The sequence below is a fragment of the Macrobrachium nipponense genome, chromosome 46, assembly GCF_015104395.2.
Source record: "Macrobrachium nipponense isolate FS-2020 chromosome 46, ASM1510439v2, whole genome shotgun sequence".
Classification (NCBI taxonomy): Eukaryota; Metazoa; Arthropoda; class Malacostraca; order Decapoda; family Palaemonidae; genus Macrobrachium; species Macrobrachium nipponense.
Genome location: NC_061106.1, coordinates 20386252 through 20399565, shown reverse-complemented (window position 1 = coordinate 20399565; position 13314 = coordinate 20386252). Strand labels below are relative to the sequence as shown.

At 41.0% G+C, this 13314-nt stretch overlaps 1 protein-coding gene across 1 annotated transcript in view; it reads right to left on the bottom strand.

Annotated features, from left to right (window-relative positions):
- Positions 1 to 13314, bottom strand: part of LOC135214793 (Golgi apparatus protein 1-like) — a 109345-nt gene that overhangs the window by 54680 nt on the left and 41351 nt on the right. The window contains exons 12-13 of the mRNA XM_064249155.1: positions 5633 to 5764; positions 3466 to 3563 (exon numbers count right to left, since the gene is read on the bottom strand). Coding sequence (XP_064105225.1) covers positions 3466 to 3563; positions 5633 to 5764 — 230 coding nt within the window. The remainder of the gene's footprint in view (positions 1 to 3465; positions 3564 to 5632; positions 5765 to 13314) is intronic.

Sequence of the window (13314 nt, the reverse complement as noted above, 5' to 3'; positions counted from 1 at the left end):
TTTTCTTTATATAATTATTTCTTCATGAAAACAAGAACTTAACAATAGTAATTTTAACTTTAATATAGTGGTATGAAAAATCCCACGCAGTCTGTCATCGTGATGACTCATTAATTGCAAATCCTGTTTCTCGGACATTCCTCAAATGTACGACTGTGACAAACTGATGCTTTTTTAGTTAAAACAAATGAAAATGAAAAAATACTGTAAAAATACGTTAGTGTAAACAAGGTAAAAAAACTTGTATCCCCACTGACCTCTGGAAGAACACTCCACAATATAAAGCACCCTGACAAAAATGTGGTTACTTAAACTAGCCCCTCTGCCTCGCTTCACATTTTTACAGAATTTTCGGGCATCCCCCTCACACCCATCTTGAAGTCTTGGATCCAGTCTGAAGTTTTCATGTCGTTGAAATAACTGCTGTCGAAGCTGCTGACGGCATGGCTTGGAGACCTGATGACGGTTGTCTGCTAAAATGTCATTCCGAACTTGCAAACTCAGGCATTCAATAACATCTGCCCTAAAAAAAAAAGAGAAAAATCATGCACTTCAAGATGTAAGATGTCATCAACATGTCAAGGCAGTATCTTGTGCAGTATGCACATTAACTATTTGGTCCAATTGTTAACATTCATTTACTACATGTTATTCTCTTCAAGAGTGAAGTATCAAGTACATGTCATAGTGTAGTACATTTAAAATAACTATGTATGCTGAGATTTTCAATGATAATTACACACATACAATTGCCTGACTTGAATGGGGGCAAAAACTTGTATTTCTCACATTCAAAGATCAATATTTCCCTTTAGGCAATAATGTGTGGTTGTTGTCACTCATGCTTTCACCTCTTTTCAATCTCAAATCTTACCTGCAATATTTCTGTTTCCTTTTTGTGCTGCTTAGTGCTTCTGACAGTTCTAGTTCAACCCAACAAATACCCACAGATTTAAGAAAAAGACAGAATAAAAATTCAATGGTCTTTTCTATATGGATTGGTCAATTTTGATAATTTTACTCAATAAGATATACGCCATAAAAAATAAAAATGAATTTTATTAAATTTTACCTGTTTATAAATTCTCTAACATTGAACTTGTCAGGACACAGTATTCTCCCACTAAGAAAATTAGGGAATTAGAGAGAGAGAGAGAGAGAGAGAGAGAGAGCGAGAGAGAGAGAGAGATGAGAGGGAGAGAGAGAGAGAGAGAGAGAGAGAGAGAGAGAGAGAGAGAGAGAGAATTTTTTTTCAATAATCAAATCTTCTTACTTTAAAATATACATATTTTATTTCCTCTTTGCTTCCTGACTTTCTTTTCTGTTTGCTATTTGCTAATTTGAACTAAAGCAGGTGTTGACATTATCATGAGGCCTTTTTCCCTTCAAAATCAACCCAATCAAAACATTCACACTCCCACATGCATGCTCACTTTTATTACTGTTTAAAAATGAAAACAGAAAAATGAGAGAGAAATCAATTCAGAGATGATGTAAAACAGAGTGACTGACTGCAATTTTTAATGTTTTCATTCCATTCTTAAATAAATGAGAATCACTCCAAACATTCTGAAAAATAAACAACCCCATCTTTCTCTTCATTTGTTCTAAGTTATACACACCAGTGAAGTGGTTTCTTTCCTATACCTAATTTTTTTTGTATTATGTTGTGAATTCTTATCTCTTTCTTTTCAACAACTGTTTCAATTGCTCTATAATTTCTCTGTTGCTGACTTTCTCACGATAAGGAATGTAGGATCAGGCTGCTATCCAGCTGTTTTTTGGAGGATGGGAACTAGCTGGACGGGGAAAGTTGCAAGAGATTTTCACAGCATTCACTTTTGTTTTTTTCTTTTTATAGATACCTACAAGTATTCACATCCCTATACATATTCACTTCTTATGCTGCATGTACCCGAGAGTATCGTCTGTCCTCACAGGTCAGCTAGCTATCTCTCTTGATGGCTCTCTCATTTCTTTTTTCCACCATCATTCACTAATATCAAAAAATTATATAAATATACAGTATATTCACTTGCAAAAAAGAAGTGAACACTCTTCTACAATGGTACTACTGTCTGCTGAGTGTACTGAAGTACTTGTCCAATAATTTTATTTGGTCTCTCCTCATCCTTGATTCACTTTCATAACAATTAACTGAAAATAGAGACTCCAACAAAATTTCTTTCTTTTCCTACCCTGATATTTGACACCAATCATATTTTGAACAATTATGGGGGAAAAAATTTCAACAGCTAGTGTTACTTTAGCATTCTGAGGCCCTGTAAGAACTGGGTCATGGGCTATTCATCACATGTCTGTGGGTCAAACATGAGTGATCACTTATAAGGCAAATGAAAATTATTTGTGCCATTACTTTTGATACGATTAATTCCATATTACAATACTGAGTATGATCTGCTTTAATTTGCTGCTATCAGAATCATTACTGCTTATATTCTACAATTTATTGATTAATAATCATGGGTTTTAGGGATGTTAAGTAATCACAATAAAAATATCAGTTGCACCTTTGGCCACTTCTATCAGCTTCACTTCTTTTACTACCTGTATGGGTACGAATGCAACTGATGATAAAGTGATACTGAAAAGTTGGAAAGTGAAATGAATAGCTGTTGATGTACTAGTCCACAAGTTTGCAAGCAAACTAGAAAAGATATTTGATAGATAACAATGTACCCTTTCATACGTGGGATGTCTAACTTACCTACCTAATGCTTCACTAATTTAAACCAGTGAATTGAGTGTTTAGTTAAGCAAAAGAGGTTTGCAATTTATATAAACTCAATAACCATCAGGGAAATCAAATTTTGATTCAGTTCTGACTCAAGGGACATCAGGATTTGTATTTAAGCCACAACTGCCTTGATGCTCAAAAAGAAACTCTCATTCATGTGTTAAAGAAACTCTCATTCATGTGTTAAAAAAGGAACTAACTGCTTAAAAAAAAAATGAACTAAAAGTCCCTGTACCAGAATATGTAGCATAGTTTACACATATCCAATTTGCCTCAGCCATATTTTCATAAAAAAGTAATAGCAAAGAACATTCATCACCAATTTTTTCAGGCAACCCTAGAGCAACAAACTATGCCAGCACAAGGAGCTTAATCTAAAACTAACTTCACCAGTCAAAAAGACAGTGTTCCATACTATAAATAAAGCAAACATCCCCAATTTATAGCAGCAGACAACTTGATAAATACAAACATTTAAGCCATTTTTTTCAATGCAAGGCTAGATAAGCATTATATCATGGATTATATAAATTACTAGAATTAAATGAACACTACATATACATTACAAGATGTATCAAGATACATATATGAATGAAATATTCCACAGAAACATATTAATTATACGACATAATGTAATGTCAAGTGAATCATAAATTCATGAAATATTCTACGGAAACAAATGATATAAGACAGTACAAGAAACTTACTTATTCTTTGGTTTGGGTTTATTACAGAACTTTGCAACATCAGGGCTGCAGGCTTCTTTGAATCGTGGGGAGAATGTGTAGTCTTTCAGTGCCAGCAGCTGAAAAACAAATTTGATCATGCTCAGTTCTAATACAAAATTATACAGTGCTCCCTTAAATAAAGTACAGCATTTTCATCACTTTTTTTTTAAATCTCAAAATAACTAATAATATTCTGTAAAATAGCCAAAATATAATCAAGCCATTCAAACAATTATAGTTGATATTTAACCACCACAAACACGCTTCATACAGAAATCAAGTACAATAACTACAGAGTAGTTTCATGAAAAAACACCTGGAGTTAATATCCAAACAACAAGGGTATGGTTTGCACCAAAAAATATATACTTGCTCTAAAATTTTTTCTGAGGCTAGTAATTTCTATTACTACTATCTCAATATGAACACATTCCTATGCATCAAACCAAAAGGCCATAGATTTTTCAGACATGATTCCAAAGAACAGAATGCCACATTGTAGGGAAGAACTGGTTTAAGCCAAGAAAATTATAGACATCACAAGACCATCAATGGCTGCACATTCTTAAAAGCCATGCATGGCCTGGAAAAAAAAAACACTGTAAAGGAAATTGAATTTTTCCTGTCTTTCAGAGGAACATCATCAACTAGCCAGTAAAAACACACCACTGAAGACAATGTACATTCATATAGCCACCTGAACAGACACCATTCCTGAAGTAAAAAATAAAAGACGGAAACTTAAAGGTAACTGGAGAGAGAGAGGAGAGAAGGAGAGAGAGAGAGCTGAGAGAGAGGAGAGAGAGAGAGAGAGAGAGCGAGAGAGAGAGGGAGAGAGAGAGAGAGATAGAGAGAGAGAGAGGATAGAGAGAGAGAGAGAGAGAGAGAGAGAGCCAACTGTCATTACACCAATGAAATACTCCAAAATCACCAATCCACAAGAAGGGACTTCCACATTTTAGAATAAGATCCTTACAGCAAAAACATCTGAAATTGCAAGAGAACAATAAAATGTTGCCAACCCTTACTTCTGCCAACCTTAAGCCTGCTCCCCATTCATACATAAGAGTACTACCCTTTTATATTTTATTCATTCCTTACTCTGTAGGAGACTGCCAGTGAGCACAATAACATGTTAAGAGGTAATAAACACGAACAGCAGTATCTTTCCATGTAAGAATAAACAGAGATGGGTACATAAACTAAATCCAGCTGAAACAGTAATAGTTTTCAAACGCAGTACCCCAGAAGGGGAATCCTTCCATAATATCATTATTATTGATCAAAGTGATGCTCAAATCAAGGTGCCCCCTTACTCATACAGATAATGATCAAAGGGGCTGGCCATAGGCAAGATCAGAGCACATCTAAATTTAGAGTTTATGATCTTACAAACAGTAAAAACAAAATTTTGGATATACACTGTTCCCTACAGTAGGGAACAATTTGCTAGTGTTTTTTATACATTACCTGCCTTGTTGAAAATTTATAAAATATACCTAACTGACAAGTGTACACTGAACATAACTTGATGGAATGTAGGCTACACAAGCCCAAGGGAGACTACATTGAGGTAGTTTTGAAATTCCACATTTATACTGAGCAGAATTTTACCGTAGTATCAATCTAATTATATATTATTTACACATTTGTAAGATCTATACTGCTGAAGTCAGAGCTTGGCTATAATAAGAGCAAATGCTACCAACAAAAAAGTAGACACATCATTTCTCTTGATAGGCTATTACACTACGTAATCATAATTACCTACAATTTACAGTTATCCATCCCAAATTCAGATAACAGGAACTACTGTAACCCAATTCTGACTAAAATCTAACAAAATTGTTACAATGGTGAACAAAATTATCAAAATTACCATCACATATTTCATTCACATACCTTACTTGGAAATGTTTAATTACAACTTAGCACTTTGGGTATATTCAAATGAAATAAACATTCTTGTGATAAATAACACACTCCAAGAAGCTTTCATCTTTCTGTCTGGTTTTCAGTTATCCAATACCTAGTAAGTCACTGTGGCAATCAACTAACAGGATTTTACAGTACCTCAAGAAGGATTAAATTGACATATGCAATGATTAGGTATCTAAGTGTAAAATTTTTCAGCCACATAACTTACTTGAAAATGTTCTATTACAGCTTTGCACTTTGGGTATGGCCCCATGACTTCAACATTCTTATGACGAATCAAGCAATCTAAGAGACCTCCATCTTCACTGCCAACAGGTTGCTGAGACTCAGACTTACATATCTAAAAAGAAAAAAATTTAATACTATGATAAATAAATGCTACAGTGTAAGGAATGTTATACTATTTGGCAAGCTTATGTAACAAAACAACAAGACTGAAAAACCACAAAACCAATGACAAGGATTTTATACACATAAAGAGAATGTGAACGAGGTATATACTAATGAGGTACCAAGTCTGGTGCTAACTGATTTATTTATAAAACTTTCACACACTTCAATATCTCATGCGAGCTGCAAAGTAGTCCCAACCTCTTGACAGATCAAGGAAGGGATAAATACAAGCATCTGCGTTTCTTCACAGACATAAATTTACATAAGGATGGATAAAAGATATCTGATTGACAATTATACATACATTACTGAAAAGCTAGCATAATAATGTACAAAATAATAATGCATAATACACGAAAGGTGACACTAGCAGTGATTGAGATGTTTGCATAAAATACATGCGAGAGAATTTGTGTTTTCGCTCGACCTCATGGCTTTTCGTTCCGCATTATTTATCCCGGGAGAAAGCAGATTCTGATCGTAGGTCTGCCACTTGGGCACTACAAGAAAACTTGTGACAACAAAGTGGAAAAGTTATTCTTCAAGAATTGAGAGATACATACACTGGTACAAAACACAGAAATAGTTACAGTTAATGGATTATCATTTCAATGATAAAAGCATTTTTTGTAGTGTAACTTTGTTGTATGAGAATAAATATTCCACAGCGTTTATGAATTCAATTCTGGATGGGATTCCTTGCAAGCTTGAAACTGACAAAATATAACAAATATTCTTAAAGTATTTCATGTGTACGTCCATTTTTTACTTTTTAGATGGGTTAAAAAGGTTGAATGAATTTTTCCTTTTCATGCTTTTTACATTAGTTCACTGTCTGCTTCTTGGTCCCACATCACTGTAAGTTACTCACTTATTTGGTATTGGCAAGTTCCTTTATTTTTTATTCCTTTTGTATCCTACCTCAGACTGTTTCCTTTGGGCAGGCTTTTTTTTTTTATTGTTGCAAGTCATTTTTGTCCTTGCTTACCCCTTTTCGGAGATTTTCTTTACTTTTCCAGTGACTTTGGTAATATGACTATCTTCCACGTTAAAGGTTTTAAACATGAACATTACTTACCCATTTACTTAAAATGATGAACTATAAAACGAATATCAAAAGAATATTTTTTTCACATGTTCACAATGAATTATTGATTTTTCCATCTCAACAATTAATCTTTTTCATGTCCTGTTCATAGACATGGATACATTGTGCTTCATTTCCATCTTCATATTCATTTCTATTTCAATGTTTTCATTCCATAGGCTACAAAAATTAGTGCTTTTTACTGTATAATTGTTGTGATTCCACTCAGCTCATTCACCTTCTGGCCCTGTGAGCTAGGTTCCTTTGATGCCATGCTATTCAAACTGGCTGACCACCAAGCCCTGTTGTGACTCATGTTACCTTTCAAGGGAGAACCTTCTCAAGCTCTCCATATGACCGTCATTCTTTGGGTCCTTTAAAACTCTCTCCTCTGCACTCATGTACATGAGTTGAGCTCATGCCCAATGGTTGCAGATTCTGCTACTTCTAAAGTGTTCTTTTTCCAGTCATTTTACATCGACTGCTCAAACTCTTCTGGGGCTCCATATTAAGTAGTCTTCTTATTGCTGGGCCTATTCATTTCATGTCTCCTTGTAACTTCTTAATTGTTTCAGGATGATTATTCCTTTGCAGAGATCCACACTATGCTTCATCTCTTTTACTCACCAACTAGCTGACCAACCCAGTGCTGCCCAGGAAAACTCTGAATGATAACCAATAATCTCTCTCTCTCTCTCTCTCTCTCTCTCTCTCTCTCTCTCTCTCTCTCTCTCTCTCTCTCTCTCTTCTGTAAAGAAAGTTGCTTCAATTACATTGCTCAGAATTTGCTTCAGTTACAATGCCCAGAATTTGCTTCAATTACATTGCCATGCATTTCTGACTTATATATTTCACCCCTTCTCACCCCGTCATTTCTATCGCAGCTGAACTTGGACTTACGGGCATTAGGAGTGTCACTATTCATCTCAACAACCTCAAAAAATGATATTGTAATGATACAATTAAGTTTGTTCATACTTACCTGGCAGATATATATATAGCTGTATTTTTCCGAATCCGACAGAAATTTAAACACTTACGACACACGCAGTGGGAGTCAGGTGGTTAGTACCCATTCCCGCCGCTGGGAGGCGGGTATCAGGAATCATTCCCATTTTCTATTCATAATTTTTATTTCCACTGTCTCCTGAGGGGAGGTGGGTGGGTACTTGATTATATATATCTGCCAGGTAAGTATGAACAAACTTAATTGTATCATTACAATATCATTTTGTTCATGAAACTTACCTGTCAGATATATATATAGCTGAATCCCACCTTTGGTGGTGGGAGTAGACAGAATAGAAGATTTTAGGAAACATATACATGCAGATAATTGATATCTTGATTCCTTACCTGTTAGCATAGCTGACTTCGTTGTTACTGCCGCGTAAGTCTGCTTTGTGCTACTAGAGTTGCCAGCGAGGTAGAGACCTATATAGCTGGTGCACTCCAGATGATCTGTCAACAGGGGCGAGACCACGACGTGACTAGACCATTGACCATACAAATGAGGGCAACGAAGTAAAACCAAACCACCTGGCTTAGCCTACCAAAAGTATCCCACATAGACTAAGCTAATGGAAGGGAGATCCGCCGCAGGCGGTCAACCCCACAACCATAACACAAGTTAAAAACTCCCCTAAACCATTAAAGGATAGGATGAGCGCTACCCCTCCTGCCCCCAAAACAGTGTCTGCAGCGACGTATGGTCGAGCGAGTAACAATTTTCGTATGTTGCTTTCACCTCCCGCAGGTAGTGTGAAGCGAACACCGAATTGCTTCGCCAATATGTGGCGCCCAAAATATCTTTGATTACCATATTTTTGTGAAAAGCCACCGAAGTAGCAATAGCCCTCAACTCGTGGGCTTTCACTTTCAGAAGCTCCATGTCACTTTCACTACACTTTTCATGGGCTTCCTTAACCGTACTTCTTAAGAAGAACGCCAGTGCATTCTTTGACATAGGAAGATCTGGTTTTTTCACAGAGCACCACAAGTTTCTCCGAAGAACCTCTGCATGCTCTGGTTCTCTGCAAATAAAACTTGAGAGCCTGACAGGACACAGGACTCTCTCAGCTTCAGGTCCCACTAGCTCCGACAACCCTTTGATCTCGAACGTCCTCGGCCAAGGGTTGGAAGGGTTTCTCGTTCTTTGCTAAAGAACGGTAGGACTTAAAGGAACAAACTGCACTATGATCCTTGAACCCAATATGCTTGCTTATGACTTGAATTTCGCTAACCCTCTTCGCCGTCGCCAGAGCGGTTAGGAAAATGGTCTTCTTAGTAAGATTCCTAAGCGAGGCTAAATGGAGCGGTTCAAATTGACTCGACATGAGAAACTTCAGTACCACGTCTAAGTTCCACGATGGTACTTTAGGTTGGAGAACTTTCACAGTCTCAAATGATCTAATGAGATCATGAATGTCTCTATCATTCGCTAAGTCGAGTCCTCTATGTCTGAAGACCACAGAAAGCACGCTTCTGTAGCCTTTAATCGTGGGAACGGCTAGTTTCGCTTCTTTCCTAAGGTGAAGAAGGAAATCTGCTATCTGGCTCACAGAGGTTGAGGTGGAGGAAATGCCCTTCCTTCTGCACCAACTTCTAAAGACAGCCCACTTTTGATGGTAAACTGCGATTGAGGAGGGCCTCCTTGCGGTGGCAATCGCCGTTGCCACAGGTCTTGAAAAACCCCTCGCTCTGGCCAACTTCTTGATAGTCTGAACGCAGTCAGACTCAGAGCGGGGAGGTTTTTGTGGTACCTCTCGAAGTGGGGCTGTCTGAGTAGATCTTTCCTTAGGGGCAGAGTCCTTGGAAAGTCTACTAGGAAGGACATCACCTCCGTGAACCAGTCGACCGCTGGCCAGAAGGGGGCGATGAGGGTCATTCTCGCTCCTTCTGATGCAGCGAACTTCCTCATTACTTCCCCGAGGATTTTTGAATGGGGGAAAAGCGTAAATGTCTAGTCCCGACCAATTCCACAGTAGGGCGTCTACTGCCACTGCTCCCGGGTCCAGAACTGGGGAGCAATACAGCGGAAGTCTCTTCGTTCGGGAAGTTGGCGAAAACGTCCACATGAGGACGTCCCCACAGCTTCCATAGCGCCTGGCATACTTCCTGATGAAGGGTCCATTCCGTCGGCAGAAGCTGTCCTTGCCGACTGAGAAGGTCCGCTCGCACGTTTTCCACGCCTGACACAAATCTTGTCAGAATCGTGACGTTTTGCGACTTCGCCCAAATCAGGATATTCCTCGCGATGACGAACAGAGAAGGAGAGTGAGTTCCCCCTGTTTTCCTGAGGTATGCCAAGGCTGTGGTGTGTCCGAGTTTATCTGAACCACTTTGCTGGAGACTTCCTCCTCGAGAACCTTAGAGCAAGGTAAAACCGCTGAAAGTTCTTTTAGATTGATGTGCCAGGACACCTGTTCCCCTCTCCAGGTGCCTGACACTTCTCTCCCTCCCAGTGTTGCTCCCCAACCCGTGGAGGACGCGTCGGAGAACAACACTAGGTCGGGGTTCCGAAGCTTGAGCGAAAGTCCTTCCGCAAGCTTCTTTGGATCCAACCACCATTTGAGGTGCTTTTTCACTTCTTCCGTCAAAAACAAGACCTCTTCTAGATCCTGTTTGCGTGACCAATTGCTTGAGAGGAAGAACTGAAGTGGTCGGAGGTGCAACCTTCCCAGAGAAACAAACTTCTCCAGTGAGGAAATGGTCCCCAGCAGACTCATCCATTCCCTCACCGAGCATGTTTCCTTCCCTAGAAAGGCCGACACTTTGTCCAGGCATTGAAGTTGTCGCCCCTGGGACGGAAAAGCCCGAAAAGCCACTGAGTCCATCTGAATCCCCAGATAGACTAAGGATTGAGAAGGAGTCAGATGCGACTTCTCGAGATTCACCAGAAGTCCCAGGGACCTCGCTAACGACAGAGTCGTGTGAAGGTCCTTCAGACACCTGTCTTGCGATGAGGCTCGAATAAGCCAGTCGTTCTAGGTAGAGAGAGATCCTTATTTCCGCAAGATGGAGCCACCTCGCAACGTTCTTCATAAGAACGGTGAACACCATCGGCGCCGTGCTGAGACCGAAGCAGAGTGCCCTGAATTGGAAAATCTTCCCTTTCAGGACAAACCGCAGGTATTTCCTTGATTGGGGATGGATGGGGACGTGAAAGTATGCGTCCTGAAGGTCTAACGCGACCATCCAATCCCCCGGTCTTAAATGCTGGTTCAAGCACGGATTGAGGTGTTCCATCTTGAACTTCTGCTTGGTGACGAAGCGATTTAGACTGCTGACATCCAGAACGGGGCGCCACCCCCCTGACTGCTTCGGCACTAGGAACAGACGGTTGTAAAACCCCGGAGAACTCCGGTCGAAGACCTGTTCCACTGCCTGCTTTTCGATCATTTGATCTAGTAGATCGTGAAGCACTTTCTGTTTTTCTCCCTGATACGACGGAGACAAATCCTTTGGTGTCGAAGACAGCGGGGGTAACATCAGGAAAGGAATTCTGTACCCCTTCTTGACGATGTCCAGAGACCAAGCGTCGGCACCTCTCTCTTCCCAAGCTTTCGCGAAATGTAGAAGCCTGGCTCCTACCGGTGTCTGAAGGACTTCCCTCTCACTTCTTGCTCTTGGAAGGAGCGGGAGTCTTGCCTCTGAAAGAGCCTCTCCTCGAGGGGCTGGCTTCGAGGAAGAAGCGGATCGAAAGGGCTTCGATTTCTTCAAAGCAGAGGACCCAGAAGACGAAGAAGTAGTAGGCTTCCTAGAAGACTGTGCCAGAAGGTCTTGGGTTGCTTTCTCCTGGAGACTGGCAGCTATGTCCTTTACCATAGACTGGGGGAAGAGATGTTCTGAGAAAGGAGCGAAAAGAAGATCCGTTTTTTGCGCTGGTGAGACCGACTTTGCAAGTAAAATTGCAAAAAAGTGCTTCTTTTCTTAAGCAGTCCCGTGCTGAAATGAGCAGCCAATTCCTCAGAACCATCCCTGACGGCCTTGTCCATGCAAGACAATACACTGGACAGCTCCCCCAGACTGATGGAATCAGAACTCCTGGACCTGGCATCCAATACTCCCAGGCACCAGTCAAGAAAATTAAAGACCTCTAGTGTCCTGAAGAGGCCTTTAAGGTGAAAGTCTAACTCACTATGTGTCCAAGAGACCTTCGAGGAAGACAGAAAAGATCTTCTGGTGGCGTCTACAATACTACCAAAGTCTCCTTGAGCTGAGGCTGGAAGCTTAACTCCGACGTTTTCTCCCGTCTCATACCACATACCAGCTTTGCCACCGAGTCTTGAAGGTGGTAAAGCGAAAGAAGTCTTGCCTGAAGCTTTCCTCTTTTCCATCCAATCATGGACCTTTCTAAAAGCTTGCTTCGTAGAAAGCGACTTCTTCATTCTCACAAAGCCCGAGATCTTAGTAGCTTTGGAAGACGAAAACTGAGAGGAGCTTCAGGTTGGAAAGTGTCTGCAAAGACTGACTGTAGCAAACGAGTCAAAACCTTGTAGTCCGTCGAAACTGGAGCCAACTGCTGTTCTTCGTCCACTTCGACGAAAGCGTCACTAATTTCCTCTTCAGACACTGGAGAAGTCGGAGGAAGTAAAGAAGAGTCCCGAGCTTTCTCAAAAGAGAAAGAGCAGCGAACAGGAAGAGTTCCCGCTTCCGCTTGTGCTTGCGGAAGTGGAAAACTGACGTCCGTAGGCGCGCGTTTGGCGTCCGAAGCCAATCTACTGGCGCCGACTGAAGCGCGCTCAAACGCCGCAGGTGTACACTGGCGTCCACTGGTGCGCGCTGAGCGTCCACTGGTGCGCGCCGAGCATCCACTGGTGCGCGCCGAGCGTCCACTGGCTGCGCGCCGAGCGTCCACTGGTGCCGCGCCCGAGCGTCCACTGGTGCGCGCCGAGCGTCCACTGGTGCGCGCCGAGCGTCCACTAAAACTCGCTGAGCGTCCACAGGCGCTCGCGAAACTTGCAACCGAGTCACGCTCGGCGTCCACTAAAGCGCGTTGTTTGACTTTCACAGAAGCGCGCTCGGCATCTAAAGAAACGCGCTTCTTATCCACAAGTTTCGTAGCAGCGGAAACAAACCGCTTCACGAGAGCGAGAAACGAATTTCTCGCCTCCTCTAGAAAGTTGCTGGGGAGCAGAAACGAACTCTAGAGGGAGACTCAAAACGGAGAGAGAGACGAGCGAGGAGAGGGAGAGGGGAGAAACGCCTCGACCATCTTCACAGGAAGATTGTCATCCTTCTTACGGCGACGTGGAACAGTCTCTCTCGAAGGAAAAACATCTCGAAGTTGCTGCTGAAGAGACTGGAGAATCTTGCTTGTAGGTGAAGCCTCCTTTTCTGGGGAGGGGCTGATCCTGTGAGCAGGCGAGTGGCGAGGGGGACGCCTTTTCTTGGCTCTCCCCAGGAAC